The 16933-nt window shown below is 42.4% G+C and overlaps 1 protein-coding gene across 4 annotated transcripts; it reads left to right on the forward strand.

Annotated features, from left to right (window-relative positions):
• The first annotated feature begins 3418 nt into the window (after positions 1-3418).
• On the forward strand, positions 3419-15408 carry GGNBP2 (gametogenetin binding protein 2). Of its 4 annotated transcripts, none has more exons than XM_019621978.2 (13): positions 3419-3550; positions 5550-5803; positions 6031-6129; positions 8196-8324; positions 8415-8528; positions 10469-10678; positions 11631-11805; positions 12369-12563; positions 13158-13308; positions 13467-13592; positions 13673-13824; positions 14197-14445; positions 15170-15408. In XM_019621978.2, exons 1-13 carry the CDS (start codon positions 3422-3424, stop codon positions 15371-15373), a joined length of 2187 nt encoding a protein of 728 aa, XP_019477523.2. In that variant the 5' UTR covers positions 3419-3421; the 3' UTR covers positions 15374-15408. The 4 variants fall into 4 exon arrangements, with proteins under 4 accessions (XP_019477523.2, XP_019477524.2, XP_010720320.2 ...); XM_019621979.2 differs by having other exon boundaries at positions 10469-10672; XM_010722018.3 differs by lacking the exon at positions 8196-8324.
• Positions 15409-16933: the final 1525 nt, after the last annotated feature.

The following is a 16933-nucleotide window of genomic DNA, read 5'->3' on the forward strand; positions in this document are numbered from 1 at the left end:
GGCGATCGGCTCCGCGCTGCCCGGGGTTACCGAGCGCGGCTCCGGGCCGAGCGGCGCCGTGTGACCGGCCGGGACTGCGAGTGAGTCGCTGCCCGGGGCCAGGGGTGGCTCCAGACCCGGGCCGAAACGTGGAGTGCAGCCGGTTCTCGGTTCATAAGGAAAAAGGACTCGTAGAATGGCTGATTCGTACGAACGTTAAACCCACGTCTGTGTTGGAGTGGTTGCCGTGCTTTAAAATAGGCAAGGAAGGGCTGAAGGTGTTTTCCACAGCTTTACCTTAAGGTAAGGGTTATTGAGCACGCAGCAATGTGCTGCTGCATCTACAGCGACAGAGCTGCGAGCTTCCATTCACTGTATTATGTGGGTCCCTGAAACGTGGGGTTTGCTGCTGCTGGAAGGTGCAGCCCAGAGCCTGCTCTGCCTCCCTGCTCTGCCTCCCTGCTCTGCCTCCCTGCTCAGAAGCAGCACCCACATGGCAGGAGTGTGTGCAGCAGCTCTGACTGCCGGCCAGCATTGCTCTCAGCCCTTACAGTAGGGGAAGGTCAGGTTGAGAACAAAACACACTGTAACCAGGTATCCCACTCGTGTGTGAGTTCTGGTGTCAGCTTTGTGTCATGTGACAGTCACTGATGTTACTTATATGATGTATAGTGTATGTGCTATCAAACCCTGACCTGATTCGCCTTTTTCTTTTCTCTTAAATGTTTCCAACTTCATAATTTAAATTCTTCCATCTTCCAGCTCAAAACAATTGAGCACCTTCAGTCTGTAAGCCTCTAGTGACACTGCTGAAGACTTTGTGTCAATCTCATCTGGTTTTGCATTATTTGGTGGGGGGCTCTTTGCTGTATTTCAGTTTTGATCACTGTAAATGGCGCATATTATTAATTGGCACTGGTTTTTGGCCCCATGTAGTTTGTCAGTGCTGGTTAACTGTGCTGTACACTATGTAGTTTTCCACTCAAGTTTTTCAAAGCAGTATTTCCCTCCCTTGCAAGGATTTATTGACAGCGCTGTGTAAGAATACCTTAAGTTTTGAGCTTGCTGTACATCATCTGTGAGATCTTGAGATACCTTGTCTGTTTGATCCTTTTTTCCTCATATCATTTGAAGATCTTAGATTTTTTTTTCTTAGATTCCCATGTACGAATGACCAGCTAGACTGTGCTAAGCAGACTCACCATGCTGTTGTTACCATTTGCTGTACTTAATAGGTTGAGAGAGAGAATGTGAAAACTCGGCCAACCCAAGCGTGAGATGGATGAATTGACTTAGGCTGACCTGAAATTGCGTTTCTGATTTAGTTCCAGAATTTATTTCCCTGCCACAAATTTTGCACATTTGTGCTGTGTTGTCGCTATAATTTTTTTTCTACAGCAGAGGCATGCTGTGTTGTGATTGAGAAGGTCCCTGTAGCTGTAAATCAGTTTTGTGGCCATCTGAATGAGGGGCATTTATGTAAGTGCAAGTCATCCTCACCACAAACAAATACTATCTTGCATCTGCTTTTCTTTGTTTTCCCTGTTCTGTTGCTGTTGTTACAAAACATTCAGATTTCTGGGTCTGGGGGTGAATAAATCTGCAGAAACAGAGGAGTGAAGCTATTGCTTCCTTGTCTTGGAGCCTTCTGTGATTTTTATTTTAATTCCTAAGGGGAGCTGTAGCAGGAGGTAGATAGGGAGATAGTTGTGCTTGAGGTGGGTGCTGTTGTCTTTGAAAAGTAATTTTATCTTTAACATTATCTTAAAAAATGAGTGTTTATCAGAATTAACTGGCTTGTGTTGGCCTGTTTGAAACTCAAAAAATGAAAAGCAATGGGACCACTGAGTCTGTGCCTTAAGTCTGGAAAGAGTGGGTCAGTAATCACGAAATATTGAATGAAGGCATAGAATGCTCTTCAGCTTGTAGTGCTGCTCCCATGCAGTGTAGACACCTCCCTGGGTGCAGTGCAGCACTGCTCCTCTGCTCACTCTCACCTTCTGTCTCTTATGCTTCAACTTGAAATTAAAGGAGCTTTAAATACCTAGCTCTTTTCATTTCTTAAGCAGCTTTTAGGGTCTCTAGAAGGCATGCCCCTTGATGTGGCCGTGTGGTTTGTGTGTAACCGGTTAATAAAATCTCATCTAACAGATGCATGAATTAATTCAGTCTTTGATAATGTAAGTGTGTTTGTGCCAAACGCCCATGGGTGTCGTCTGATAGCGGACGATAAATGAAAGAGGAGAGAAATGTGCAGATGTCTCTTCTCTCTGTGTTAGCAGGTAGTGCTGTTCCTGATGGGGACATGAAATGAACCATCCAGGAAACCTGTCGCCAAGCAGCAAAGGCTGGTGCTGCTGCACAGTGTATGGGGCAGGGACAAGAGAAGGGAAGAGGGGAGAGAAATGCCCCAGGGGTCAGAATTCACAGTGAGTGTGGCACACTTGTGCACCAACGCTGTCCTCCTCCAGCATGTGGCAGAGCAGAGAAGCGCCATGCTCTCTGGCCTTAGAGAATAGATGTTTATTTTGGAGCAGTGCTGAGTGCTGTAGAAGTAAGCGTGCAGTTCTGTGGGGGTGGTGGCAGCAGTGGTGATGCCAACAGGGAGCCCTGTCCTTAGCAGCTGCCTGAAGGAAGCCAGTGCTGGCCTGTGGAAAGAGAACGAACCGGGCTGTTTCATCTCGGTGCTGGGTGGTGTTTGAGTTGTTAATCAAGCTCTTGTTTTGTCTTTCAGATTATAAAGTGGACTTTCAGTGTTCTTGTTGATAAAACTGTATTTCTCAGTTTGGGCAGAGAAGATGAATGAAGCCAGTCTTTGCTTTTGCTTCTGTTTGGCTTCATTTTTTCCCATGGTTATGGTGGAGTTTTGTCTAAGAGTTATTTACTTTTTTTTTTAATTCTCAAGACATTGCCCTCTTTGCTTAGTAATTGGAAAAGGGTTATTAATTACTTGCTGGTAACCCCAGTGTTCTGTAGGCTTGATGTTTTTCTTGGAGCCCCTTGAGAGCTGCAGCTGCAGACACAAAACAAAGGATACCTTGGAGTGCCTTGTTGAATGAACGCCATTTTAAATTCACCTTTGAAGGAGACAACCCAAAGTCATTAAACTGTTGTGCTCTTCTTTTCATGCCTTTATAAATTGTTTTGCTGTTGGATTAGTTTGTGTTGACATGCAGTTCTTTTTTTTCCTGTATGTAATGTAACAAATAGTGGTTTTCCATCTAGCAACTGCTGCTCTCCTGTACCAGCTCTTGGAATATTTGCTGTTTGTAACCCTCCTCTAGGACATCATATTAGTGACAGTTGTTAATTTGGTGAAATATTCATTGTTTTAAACTGTTCTAACACTTTTCCAAGCTTGCGGTGCAGTTATGCTAAAAGACTGAGGGTTTAGCATTGTCTGTCTTAATATCCTGTTTTCCTCGGGAAGTAAAACAAACAAATGCTGCACGTTCAACTTCTAAAGCCTTTTTTCTCCTATTTCACTCAGATGGTGATGGAATTTCCCGACAACGTGCTGAACCTAGATGGGCATCAGAATAACGGTGCACAACTAAAGCAGTTCATTCAGGTGAATATCTCACTGTTTTTTAAAGAAAGCCACATGTTATTAGGCTCTGGTTTCTGTAGATTCCTGCCCTTGTGTCTCTAGGGGGAGGTTGTTGTTCCTGGAATGAGTTCATGAATGACACATCAGTATGTATAAGCAGTTGTGTTGGTACCAAAGGGCACTGGGTGCATGCACTCTCGGTACTTCACAGCTCTTACACTGTTGTCTTCCCAGGAGATGTTGCTGCGTATCCAATTAAAATTAAAAACTGGTCATTGCTGGTTAATTCTTAACAAAAACTATGCTTTCTGATACGTTCAGACTTCTTTCTATATGCTCTTGTACTGCTTAGACAAGTAGGAGTGTGTATTGCTTAAGATCTTACAGTTAGTACCCTACCAAGACAGCATAAATGTGGTAGTTTATGGATTAGGTGTAGCTGAACAGAGACAGACGTTTTTGCTGTGCCCCTGACAGTTATGCACCAGCAGTGCAAGTAGCCCTGTGACACCTGCAGCCAAAAGAAGGGAAAGGAAAAGACCACAAGCAGCCAAAGCCTGATGTCAGAAGGAGCAGGGCTGTTTGGTTCTGGGCATCTTGTACTCCTGCACTGGGGTTTGGCAGCAGAAGTTGGGACATATGCTGCATATGAAGCATAGCTGTGTTGTGAAAATAGCTCATTTTTGTTGTTGCTGTGATTAGTACTATTAATTACAGGAAAGAGGATTATTGCAGAGTGCTATCGCTTGTCAGATTGTTTAATGTGCCTTCCTTTCAGAGCACAAACATGTAGTGTTTTCTGATTATAGCTTCACTTGTTATAATAAATTACTTGAAGTGAACCAGAAATAGTCTTGCACTTCAGTTGGTGTGTTTATACATTCCATGTGACTGATTATTTTGCTGTATTTTGTGGTCTTCTTTCTTGACAGCTGAGTTCTACATTAGCAGCCTCTAACTGGGTGTGATATGACAGCAGTGTGGCAAGGCATTCACTGTATAGACACGAAGTACAGCTTTGTAAGCCTGTCTGTGTAAGCAGGGGAAGATGAGACAATTAATAGAGTGACAGCGCTCTGCTCCTCTAGATAATGTTGGGAAGTGCCTGTAGCAGTGATACTTGAAGTGTGGATTTGTTGGCTGGTATGTGAGGAAGGAACCATCTGTTCTGTTTAGCTGTGCTAGTGGAAGTTCAGAGTTGGAGTCCGAGCCAGTAACGAGGCAGTTAGGAGAAGCAGGAGGGTATGTGCTCATATGGGTCTGTGCATGGGTATGTTTGACAGGGGAATGAGGAGAAGCACCTCGAGCTCTTTATTGACATAAGAAATACTAGAAGGTGTTCTCTGTGAAGTTCTATTATTAGCACACGTTGGATGTTCACTACTGAAGTAAAATGTTTCACCCTGAATAGTAATGTATGCTTTCCTGAATTACGGGTGTTAGATTTGTAATGGGAAACAGCATTTTGCCTGTCAGGAGCAGTGCTGCAGAATTGTTTTGGCGTGAAGAAACGAAGGTGGTTATAAGTGAGATTTCCATACATAGCAGTGAGCATCCAGGAGTTTCCTTTCTGTGTGCCAAGGATGAAACGAGTGTGAGTAGAAGATGAAAATGTGTGGAGTTTGCATATGAGGCCCTTCAGTAAAACATCTGTGCTGAGCTGCAGAAAGAAGGACTTCTCAGTGATGGGCACAGGGAGGTGTGCTGTCTGCTTGGCTGCGTTGTTCGCTGATTTGAGTGGCAGGAGAGAGCAAGAGGAGAAAAAGTTATTTCCTTTCTGAGGGCAGACTGTAAGACTTGAAGCAGGATTGCTCCTTTGACAGTAGTGGGCTGTAGTTCATTGAGTACTGTAGGTGATTAGGAGGAAGATGGTGACCTGAAACTCTTAAGCACTGCATGTGGTTTCCAGCTCACGTGTATTTTGGTAAGGAAATGTTGTCAAAAGCAAAGAAAGTAGAATGTTTTAAAGTGTGTTTTTATTTCTTTATTTCTAATTATTTCCTTTCTTCTTCTCCTTTAGAGACATAGCATGCTTAAACAGCAGGATCTCAATATTGCCATGATGGTGACATCACGTGAAGTTCTGAGTGCTCTTTCTCAGCTGGTCCCATGTGTGGGGTGTCGTCGCAGCGTGGAGCGTCTGTTTTCTCAGCTGGTTGAGTCTGGAAATCCAGCCCTGGAGCCTCTTGCAGTTGGGCCGAAGGGGGTTCTTTCTGTAACTCGAAGCTGTATGACTGATGCAAAGAAGCTTTATACACTGTTTTATGTGCATGGGTAAGTTAGTCCCACGGTTATATTAGAACTACTGGAATTTGCCTGGAAAATCCACACTGTATTTTCCCTGTGTACTGCAGGAGTGTTTGTCGTAAGAAAAAGTAGCAGCTAGGAAGAAAGCTTTAGATTTAATGTTCATGAGCATACTTAATCGAGCTGAATCAATCCCTTGAAAGTTTATCTGGATAACCAGATTTTCAGTCCACTAAGTTACTCTTTTTCTGTAGGTCCAAACTGAATGACATGATTGATGCAATTCCCAAAAGTAAGAAGAACAAGAGATGTCAGTTACACTCTCTGGACACACACAAACCAAAACCACTGGGGTAAGTTGGGGTTTAACATATACAATTAATCCTAAAGTACTTGAGGAACAAAACTGCAGGTACATTCAGATCATTTTTTTATGCTGTTATCTATTTGCCAGAGTAGTAATTTCCAAGCTATTTGGATTATAGTTGTCTCAGAAAACTGCCTGGAAGAGAATCAGAGGCTTTCAGGAATTTGGGGTAGCGTATGTTAGAGTTGATTTTCATAGGAAAGTGCTTCACATGCTTCACATTTTGGGTCTTGTTAATGTGGTGGCAGGCTGCTGTTGTAGTTCCCTTCCTCTGTAAAAATACTTGGTTAATTTCAAAGCTAGCTGCTGAAAGCTAACTTGACCATTACAAACCAGTACTTCTCTGTGCTTTGTGTATCTCATTTGGATCATAAAATGGAATTCGGTGTGCCCAGGGCATGGATGGCTTCTGCGTTGTGATAGAAACAGTGCTCTGGAAAGAGAAACTGCTTTTTTGTTCTCTACACCAAAGCAATTGAGCAGCAGTTTTCTCAAACTGAGGTGAAATGATACGTGCTGAATAAATGTCATTTTCATTGAGGTCGGTTGGGGGGGAAGCCTTGTTTGGTCATTAATTAAAGGCTTTGTTGTGGTTAGATGGCAAAATTAAAGCTAAAAGTCTGTAAACCATTTTCTCAAAATATGACAGCACGTTTTGAATACATCAGTGCCAAAGGTGCACGTATGCTTCTCTGTAGTAGAAGCTGAAATGATCAGAAAGATGCACCGTACAGAGCTGTGGTGTGGGGTGTCTGTTTGGTCATTGTTTGTGCTGGTGCTGAGGTGATAACCGAGAAATGTGGGTACTGTGCTTGGCTGCAGTGCAGGAGAACTTCACCTGTGTTCTGCTTGTAGTAAAGCACCTGACCTGTGGAAGTTTGCCCCTCAGGTTTCCATGGCAGGGCATGGATTCTGTGTGGGTTCGGTGTCCGGGCATGGCTAACTCTGGTGGGCTGTGGGCACCTGCAGCCTGGCCTCTGCTGCTGCTGCTTGTGCTGCTGGCTGATCGCTGGCCCCCGTTCTGGTTTGGTTGCAGACTTTGCATGTAATTGTTTTAAAGCTTACGTTACGTAAGCAAAAGATCATAGAGGTGCATCAAAAGGAAGAAATACAGAAATTCCAAGTGTTTTTCCAGTTTGTTTTTAGTAAGATTAATATTTTCTTTTTAAGAACGTATGTGGCAGAAGCTGCACTGAGCCTTTTGGCAAGGCGAAGCAGTTCTGCAAATGGCCATGCAGAGGAAAATGCTCGTGCTGGAGGAAGTCCCCTCTGTATTCTGAACACTGGCAGGATAACGTGTGAAAGAAGAATACTTCAAGACACTGCGAGCAAAGCTTTTGGCTTTATCTGATAGTGTGGTGTGTGGGCAGTCAGTGTGGTTTGCTGGAGGAGCACAGTGTGCACTTTGTGCTCAACCGCCGTCCCGTTGTCACACTGCAGGCGTGCTCAGGGTGTGCAGCACCAATACTGCTCCAAGGAAAGCTGCTGAGATTACAGCGTAAATAAATACTCTGGAGCAACTAATTATTGCATGGGAATGCTTCTTCCTCTGTTTTCCTGCTCTGTCGTATCAGTACGTGAGTTTAAACAGAAATGACCACTGTGGTAGAATTGCAAGTGTATCCAAAGCTGTGAGGAGAGGTGACTTGCTCCTTCCAGCGTGTTCTTTGCTCTGTGTGTGTACTTCAGGCACATCCAGTGGTGGTGAGGGAAGTATTTTAACACATTTTGGGAATTTAATGAAGTAAGTTGACGTATGAAATGTAAACTACCAGAAATATTACAACTTGGGTATGATTACACTTAAGGTAATGTACTGAAAAATTGCTACTGGCTTTCAGCTACACACAGTCGTCATGGATTTGGGTTTATGAACATGGGTAGCAAACTCTGTCTATTATCTGACTCTTCTCTGTAATTTAAGGCTTAGCCTGTGAAAGTGTCAGTGCAAATGAAGGAACTCTGCAACGCTTTCATAGTGTTTATTTGGGCAAAACAGCCAGTTTGTAATAGATATGGTACAGGCTTACAATTTCTTTTACTATATGACAGTGAAGGGAGCAGTAGTACACTCAGTGCAGAGAAATTAAGTGCAGATAAGAAAAATAGTGAAGACAGCAAGAAGGAGGAGAGCAAGTGTAGGATCACTTTCCACTATGGACCCTTCCAGGGAGCAGTCAGGTAAACTACCAGTGCTTTCATTTGCTTCTTTCCCAAACTGCCAGCAGGATAACATGCTTTCTTACAGGTGTGTTTGTTGTTTGTTTGCAGGGGATGTTGGATGGATGTATGGGAGCTCATGTCCCAGGAGTGCAGGGATGAAGTAGTTTTAATTGATTCTAGCTGCCTCTTAGAAACATTAGAAACGTATCTACGAAAACACAGGTATGTTACAAGAACAAAGGCACCTGGAGACATACATGCTGCATTTTCTTGTTAATCAAAATAGATGTATAGTCTACACAATGTCTAAAAGTGTAGAATTCTTCTGAGAGCATTCTGATGCCATTCTAAAACGAAGATGTCCGCTTTGTGGTGGTAGAGAGCCTTACCAGATTGCATTTTAAGCTATGGTTTACAGCGTGTTGTTTTGAAATTGCATATTCTTTGTGTCTGTTCATTTCAATACGTGTCACATGAATCTTATTTGCGAGTTTAAATCGTGTAGCAATGATGAGTATTCTAGCAGCAGCTTCAGTACGCACTGCTACACGAGCATCAGGATTTTGGGTGGTTTGTGGCTTTTTTTGGGTTGTTTTTTGTCTTTTCTGAGAGTGGATGTAAAGTGAGCAATGGTGAGAATTCTAATTTCAGGTAAAACTACCCCCTTTTTTGTGGTTCTTAAAGGAGTTTAATGGATGTCTTTAGAACTCTGTTTCTGAGGGAATCTTGGATTACTTTCATTCTAAACTAATACAGTGTAACAGTAATTCTGCGTAATAGCAGGAAATAATAGTAGTGCCAAAGCAGTGCATTTTTAGTAATGCAGAATGTTGAAATTGATGGCTTCTATCCCAGAAATTTTCCTTTCTGCCACAGCTTGTAGCTGCCCTTTGGGGTTATGCCACCTTTGAGGGCTATACACAGTTTCAAAGTAATGGGAACAAGGCTAATAGATGCAGACTTCAGGCTGGTGCTTATAAATCCTGTTCCTCAAACAGGTGTCTGTAACAGAGTAGTGCCAGTGCTGTTATGCCTTTCTTGAAGGGAAGGAGTGAAGCTCAAACTGATTGTTGCATGTACGTGTTGGATGGTAGCTCTAGCACTGGTTAAAGCCTTAATTTCCAGCGGTTTCAAGGTTCAGATAAAAGCTGTGGGGGCACAGATGGGTGTGGGGGTGGTGGTGTGGAAATAACACTTTGGAAACAAAATAACTTTAATCTCCTGTGACATTAAACATGGTGTTGGCCGCGTTCCTGATGCTAACCTACAATAATGTGACTGTTTTCTTTCCTTTCGCCGCAGAAACTAGCCAGTTATAGTTCTATCAAACACCCAAATATGTTTGACTTAGTGTTGTCAAGTGACTGGACAAACTAGGGAAGGGAAAAACACTATCCAGAGATGGCATGAAGAGCAAACTTTTCAAGCTGAAAGCTGAAATGTGAGCAGCTTGTCTGACTTGCATTTTTAGAATAATACAGCAGGCGTTTTGTAGCTTCTTGAAGATTACTTTTAAATTAGTTTTGTTGTGTTTAAATTATAACAGACTTCATAACTGTACTATTCTCATATCAGCTATCTGAGCTGCCATGTTTACATTGAGTACACTGTATTACAAACAAACCTTGTTTTGCTATCTGTGCAGTAATCCAGTAGTTCAAAATATATTTCAAGGTGCTTGTAGTGGAAGCTACTCTTACACAGCAGGCAACAGAGGATTTTCCTTCTTACTTGTTATCACTCACTCTATACGTTAAATAACTGCTGTAAAGTAACTTGGAGTGTGTTACTTTTCCTACCTTGTACTCACTGTTCGGTTTGCTCACTATCAGATTTCTGATCCTTGATTGTGTATGGAACTGCATATTCATGTAGGAATTTCTTCATATTAACAGTTAGATTGATTTCTGTCTTGGAGCATGAAAGCTGATACTCAAGCTTGTAACATATGATGGGTAGTATAATGTTTGGTAAACTCACGTGGCTTACACCCAAAGTCTGTGACTGTTTCATGTTTTCAAGTAAGATAAACCTCAGCATGACCTATTTTAAATATAGCATGCACTATTAAAGAGCTCAGTATGCTTTAACTTAGATGAAGCTGCTCCAAGTTTCTGCTCGAATAAGAATTCAATTCCGTTACCTTTTGTATTTCACTGCAGGTTTTGCACTGACTGCAAGAACAAAGTACTTCGGGCATACAATATTCTTATTGGTGAGCTAGACTGCAGCAAAGAGAAGGGCTACTGTGCTGCACTGTATGAGGGTTTGCGTTGCTGCCCACATGAACGCCATATACATGTATGCTGTGAAACAGATTTCATCGCACACCTCTTGGGTCGAGCTGAACCAGAGTTCGCAGGAGGGTATGAGTATGTAATTTGCTAGAGTGGGCTATCTAGCGCTTTGCTTCTTTATTTTATTACTGAATGTATTTTGCACAAGTGATTTTTTGCCTCCTTGCTGCACAGCAAAGTCCTGAATGTCGATCCTCGCGTTGAGGTAGACTTTAAAGGTAGTGCTTCAAAGTAGTGAAGATACGTGCTTTTGGTTTTTAAGTGCGTTTAACTCTGAAGGCAAGACTGAAAGCAAGTGCTGAACGCCTTCTACTTCATTTGGTCACTCATTAGAGCTGCCTGCTTTTCCATTGAAGCGCTCAGAACATGCGAAATAGAAAGAGAACCTTGGTTGAATGTTAAACTGAATGCTCCGTGTTGAATTTATTTTTGTTGCCATTTGTATTTTGTAGTAATATTTGAACCTGTACCTTGCAACTTAAACGCAAAATTAAAAATGCAAAGCTCAGCTCGCTGTCTTTAGAACTAGATCATAACTGTTGGATTAGGAGGGCAATTACTTCTGTAACAATTTTTCTTTTATTCGTAATACTGAAGTATATTTTATTTTGTAAGGTAGATAATGTACACACTTCAGTTATCTGGAATGCAAATTTAGGAGCTTAAAATGTTTGCTATACATTAAGTAAAAACTTTAGGAAATGAAAGAATGGCCATATCTCTTTGATGCTAAAATTCCACTGATCCCTTCTAGTAGGAGCAAAGAGACTGAGGGAAGTCACAGGGTGGAAGGCAGAGTGTAGCTTAACCATACTGTGCTCCAATTAGCATGTCAGGAATGTAGTATTGAGCTGGTCCTTTCTATTTTGCATCTGCATGCAGCACAGCAGAACTCAATTAAAAGAGCTGTTCATGCAAACACAGCTTCGGTTGTACGTACAGAAAATACCTCCTTGAGTTGCTTTGATCTCTTGGTAGACTTCCAGGTACTTTAACAATACTCTGCTTTGGTTGAACTCTCCTCTAGACGAAGAGAAAGGCATGCTAAGACAATAGACATAGCCCAGGAAGAAGTTTTGACCTGCCTGGGTATTCACCTTTATGAAAGATTACACCGAATCTGGCAGAAGTTGCGAGCTGAGGAACAAACGTGGCAGATGCTTTTCTACCTGGGGGTTGATGCTTTACGCAAAAGCTTTGAGGTAAAACTCCATTCTTTATTTAACTTGTATTTCATTGCTATGGTGACTGTGTACGTTTTCACTGACCGTATTTCTGTGCTTTGTTCTGAGGCTGGGCTGGAAGGAGCTTCCAGGGCGGTGTGTTTGACGCCCCGCTACGTGCTGTGTTCTGAGAGGTGTCCGCACTTCAAAAATGAGGCTGCCTGAAAAATCAGTTGGATTTTTCACTGGTTCCTCTAGGCAGAAAGCTGCAAGAGTGCTGGAGCAGTAGTTGCAATGTGGTTTTCTGTCCTGCTGTGTCAGATAATCAGTGTTTCTACCATGTAAACACAGATAGAAAAAAAAATCTGTTCAAGTCTCTGCTTCTCACTGAAAAATGAGACCATCAGCCATGAGAATAAAAGCAGTGCTCCTCCCACCTCCCTTCCATACCCCTTCTCTGTCGGTTGGAATCTAGTGCCTGAATCCAGCACTTTTCTTCTGTAGTCAGTATTGCTGCCTCGACTTTATCATTGAAGGTACATGCCTACCATGTAAGAACTTGAGATGTGTTGACCTCTATAAATCTAACCTCTCGTATACAGATGGCTGTGGAAAGAGTGCAGGGGATCAGCAGGTTGGAACAGCTGTGTGAAGAGTTCTCAGAAGAAGAAAGAGTGCGGGAACTTAAGCAGGAGAAGAAGCGCCAAAAACGAAAGAACAGACGGAAAAATAAATGCGTGTGTGAGATCCCCACCCCTCTGCAGGCAGCAGAAGAGAAGGAAATAAGTCAAGCAAAGGTAAACACCGACAGCTGTGGCTTTCTGCTGGTGTTAAATAACTGATTTCTGCCTTGGTGCTTCATTCATCAACCGAAGTTTCTGTTCTGCAATTCTGGAGAGGTTTTTAGGAATTCTGTTCTTGGGAAGCAGTTCTTGATGGCTGCTGGGATTTATCTCTTCTCAGATTAGCACAGTCTTTTTGTAAAGCTGTTACTTTGGGGCTTTGTTTCTGTTTTAATTTTAAAACTGGGAGGTCACCTTATGATGGAGTATTTTTCAACCATCATTTCTTAAAGTTATCACTTCAAATAAGAGATTTCAAATGCTGCTTGCAGACAATTGCCATTAAATTTTTGGGAAAGGAAGGATGAAGTGCAGTTGTTGCTGGAAATCTCTTGACCCACGGATGGCCCAATAGATCATCATATTCTTTTAAAGGGTGTTTTTTTTTTCTTTCCTTGTGTTCCTGAAGAATTTAGCAGTGCTGCAGCTGTTATCAGTGTCAGCTGCTACTTCTTAAAGAGAGAGCATCTTTTCTAAAAACACTGACTGAGCTACTTGCAGTAATTGCATATATTGGTTTTGTGGATTTTGTTTTTTATTCATTTGCAGGAAAACCTGGACTTCACGGAAAATAGCTGCAAAGCCTGTGGTAGCCCTGAAGAAGCTAACAATTGTGTAGAAGTCATTGTTACCAATGAAAGCACTTCTTGCACCTGTCCTAGTAGTGGTACCCTGTTAGGTTCACCTAAAATAAAGAAAGGTATGTCAAGCTGTGGTTGTTTGCCGTTTGTGGAGTAAACAGCATTCAGTTACTTTTAAAAATAACTCTATTTTTAAATATATCTCTGTCATTAGAGGTGTGAATAAGGAATATGGATCAGCTACCACAGATGATTGTAACTTTCTGCTTCAACTCAGGTCTATCTCCACATTGTAATGGTAGTGACTGTGGCTATTCATCCAGCATGGAGGGCAGCGAGACGGGATCTCGAGAGGGGTCGGACGTGGCCTGCACTGAAGGCATTTGCAACCACGATGAAAATGGTAGGTTTGGGAAGAACTTAATGTTGTTTAAGCACACACAAAACTTCATTGTATCTAAGGAGAATCCCTGTCTTCTGCAGGAGATGATTCCTGTGTCCATCGCTGCGACGACAAAGAGGAGGATGGAGATAGCTGCGTGGAGTGCTGGGCTAATTCAGAAGAAAGCAACACAAAAGGAAAAAACAAAAAGAAGAAAAAGAAAAGTAAAACTTTAAAGTGTGAGAATGAACATGTAAGGATCCACAAGTATTCTGGAATAGCTATTTAAATGCATACATTTTAAAGTAATTCCTGAAGCATCTGAAATTTCTGTTGTGACTCATGCAGGCAGTGAGGTAGTGTTGGTCTTCTGGTATTTCTCCATTTGATTTTTGGAATGGAGATCCTTGAGTTGATTGTAGTAGTAGGAATCTCTTCTCTCTTACGTCCCTTAGTACGTGTGCTTTTGTGCACCCTCAGTGTATTAACATGCTGTTTTCCTCCAAGCACGCACACTTAAAAATATGTATATATCCTTGTCCTTTTCTTGAAAGTTTTTCTTTCCTCTTTTCTTCCATTTGAACTCTCAGTGGTTCAATTTTAACACTGCTGTTTTGGGTTTCAGATTCAGAAACTTGGAAGCTGTATGGCAGATCCAGGTATCAGAGAGACCTCAGGAAATACAACGCACACAGAGTTTCATCGTGACAAGACCAAAGACACACATGCTGAAAGCTGCTGTAGCTCAGAAAAAAGTGGGCAGCAGTTGCCTTGGTTTGAGCATATGAAAAATGTGTCACAATTTGCAGAACCTACAGAAATGTCACTTGTTCCTGATACTGGAAAAGGTGCCAAGAGCTTAGTGGAGCTCCTCGTAAGTAACCACTTACTCTGCAATTATAGGCTGTTGCATACTGCTTCCAATTGTAGTGATTGAGGTGGGGTTTGGAACTTCACATCCCAATGAGGAGCTGTTACAGCAGATAAGATAAATGAAGCTAAAATTCATTGCTTGCTCTCTCCCAGTGTTCACTTGGTTTGCTATTGCATTTTTCTCTGTGAAGTGTGTAACTCAGCTGCTTTACAGAGGAGGAGGAATTACCTGTCACTGGAATGCAAGAGGAGGAACTTGCAGTATAAGTGTTTGTTGTTAAGGATTGGATCTTTCATAAAATGAAGCATGAATTACTGATGCCTTTGTGCTTCAAACACTGCTTCCCATCGCAGGCTCCTTGGCATGCTTCCTTCTGACTCCCTTCCTTTTCCTAGTCCTTTCTCATGCTGTACTTTCCTGTTGCTGTAATTAAGAACAGAAAAAAAAACCCACCCACAAACTCAAATAATAGCAATTCACTGGAAATGTGTGAACACTGAAGCTTTCTTTAGTGGGTCTCATGACTGCACAGGGCGCTTCTTACCCAAAAGAGCGGAGCATCATGAGCCAGGTGGTGGGATTAGCCAGCTCAGGCTTCTGTGTTGTGATGTGGAGGCAATGTCTTTCTTCAGAGGAACTGTAAACAACACATATGGTTGCCAGACTGGTATATTATATAGAGAGGGCCCTGCTGGAGACTTTAAACACCTGTTTTTGTTTGTAGGATGAATCCGAATGCACTTCTGACGAGGAAATCTTTATCTCACAAGATGAAATACAGTCATTTATGGCAAACAACAAGTCTTTTTACAGCAATAGAGAACAATACCGACAGCATCTGAAGGAGAAATTTAATAAATACTGCCGTTTAAATGATCACAAGAGGCCCATTTGTAACGGTTGGTTGACAACGGCTGGAGCAAACTAAAACAATAAAATAGCTCTGTCTTTCATTGAAATTCTTGAGATGACTACTGCGCCTTCTCTTTCAAAAACTTAATTTAGTGAATTATGGCAAAATTTTATCTTAAATTAATGTGATTCTTTTTTTTTTTCTTGTTTTTTTGGGGGGAGGCTGGTGGAGGTGATTTCATTACTTTTGTTCTTTCTTCAGGCTTGTATCTTTAGTTGAGTAGCTGTGCAAGCCTCTCTTATAATTTAAGCCATCTCTTTTCATTAAATGTTTCTCTTCCTGTGAGACTTACAAAAAGCAGACTAGTGGCAAAGTAATGTTGTACCTATAATTCTGTACAGAATGACAATGAGCTGAATATAAGATTTTACAAAGTAGACATCCATTTGCAAAATGTTTTGGATGTAATATGTTAAAGCGCAATGTGCAAAATTTAAATAAAGAATATTTATTAATATGCATAGTAAAAATGGGTGTACACGTTTCTGCTTTAAGTGCTTTGGCAGAGATTTGAGTTACTGCTGTTCAGGGTGGATGAGAAGCTCTTAGTTTGGTTTGTGGAACTTGGAGGTAACAGTGAGGTGAAGAAGCTTCCCTAGGAGAAGTACAGCTGGTTCATTGGTGCTTGTGGAAGCAGAGTGGCTCTGAGCCTGTGCCCCTCGTGCTGCTTTGAGGGCTTTTCATCGAGCTGCCTCCCAGCTGGGGCACTGCAGCACTTGTTGACAAAGCCAACGTTCAGCTCTCTGATGCTCTCAAACAAAAAGAGATTTCCACACACCTTGGTGTTTCCTTAATGAAATAAGGAGCTCCGTTCTGAAGATCAAACGTGAGTGCTTTGCTGTAAACTTTTCAACCCTATCTTGTTCTTATTGCTATAGTATTTAGTGGCCTGACTCGTGTGTAAGAGGATGATCTGACAAGTGCCAAAGGTAGGGAATGTGGGAGAGGTGTGTTCGGGAGGGGGGGTTATTTCTTGTGGTGCTACTCTAAAAATTACAGATGCATATAGAAATTGAGACACAAATGTATTCAGAATAACAAACCTCAGTCATTTTCATTGTGCTCTGTTAACGCACAGTGACGGGGCTGTTTTGTGGCTGTTCTAGAAAACGAGATGTGGAAATATATTCATGTATGGGCTTCAGCTTCATAATTTTTTTATCCAAGCTGATGGCCAGCCAGGCCCTCCGTGAGATCAGGTATGCAATAAAACATGAGGGGGGGGGGAAAAAAAAAGCTATGAAGCTAGGATTGCTGTATTTTAATGTGATGCTGCTGAGATGTTAGCAGTGGCTGTTGCTGCCAGCCGGCACAGCCGCTTTCTGCTCGTGCCCCGCAGGCCGGCACAGCTGAGCGCTGTTTGTGGGCTCGGAGCTGCTCGCAGCCCGGCTGTCCTCGGGCACCGCACAGCTTTCTGCTGCCGCTGGCCGAGGGCTCTTCAGCAGCTGCGGTGATTTGTTTGTACCGCCCTCGCCCTTCTGGCTGCGGTGTCTTTTCAGGGTTCTTTAGACTTCTTTGTAACGCCTGCGTCGTTTGCTTTCCTTTTTTGCTTCTCGGCAGTTCCCGAAGGCTCCG

Source organism: Meleagris gallopavo, chromosome 21 (genome assembly GCF_000146605.3).
Source record: "Meleagris gallopavo isolate NT-WF06-2002-E0010 breed Aviagen turkey brand Nicholas breeding stock chromosome 21, Turkey_5.1, whole genome shotgun sequence".
NCBI classification, from domain to species: Eukaryota; Metazoa; Chordata; class Aves; order Galliformes; family Phasianidae; genus Meleagris; species Meleagris gallopavo.

What these genes read in the sequence shown, in the direction of transcription:
- GGNBP2 (XM_019621978.2), top strand. Translation starts at nt 3,422, where the DNA reads ATGCTGCACGTTCAACTTCTAAAGCCTTTTTTCTCCTATTTCACTCAG. An exon ending in AACTAAAGCAGTTCATTCAG is followed by an intron (nt 3,551 to 5,549) that starts GTGAATATCTCA and finishes CTTCTCCTTTAG; the next exon opens with AGACATAGCATGCTTAAACA. An exon ending in AGAGCTTAGTGGAGCTCCTC is followed by an intron (nt 14,446 to 15,169) that starts GTAAGTAACCAC and finishes TTTTGTTTGTAG; the next exon opens with GATGAATCCGAATGCACTTC.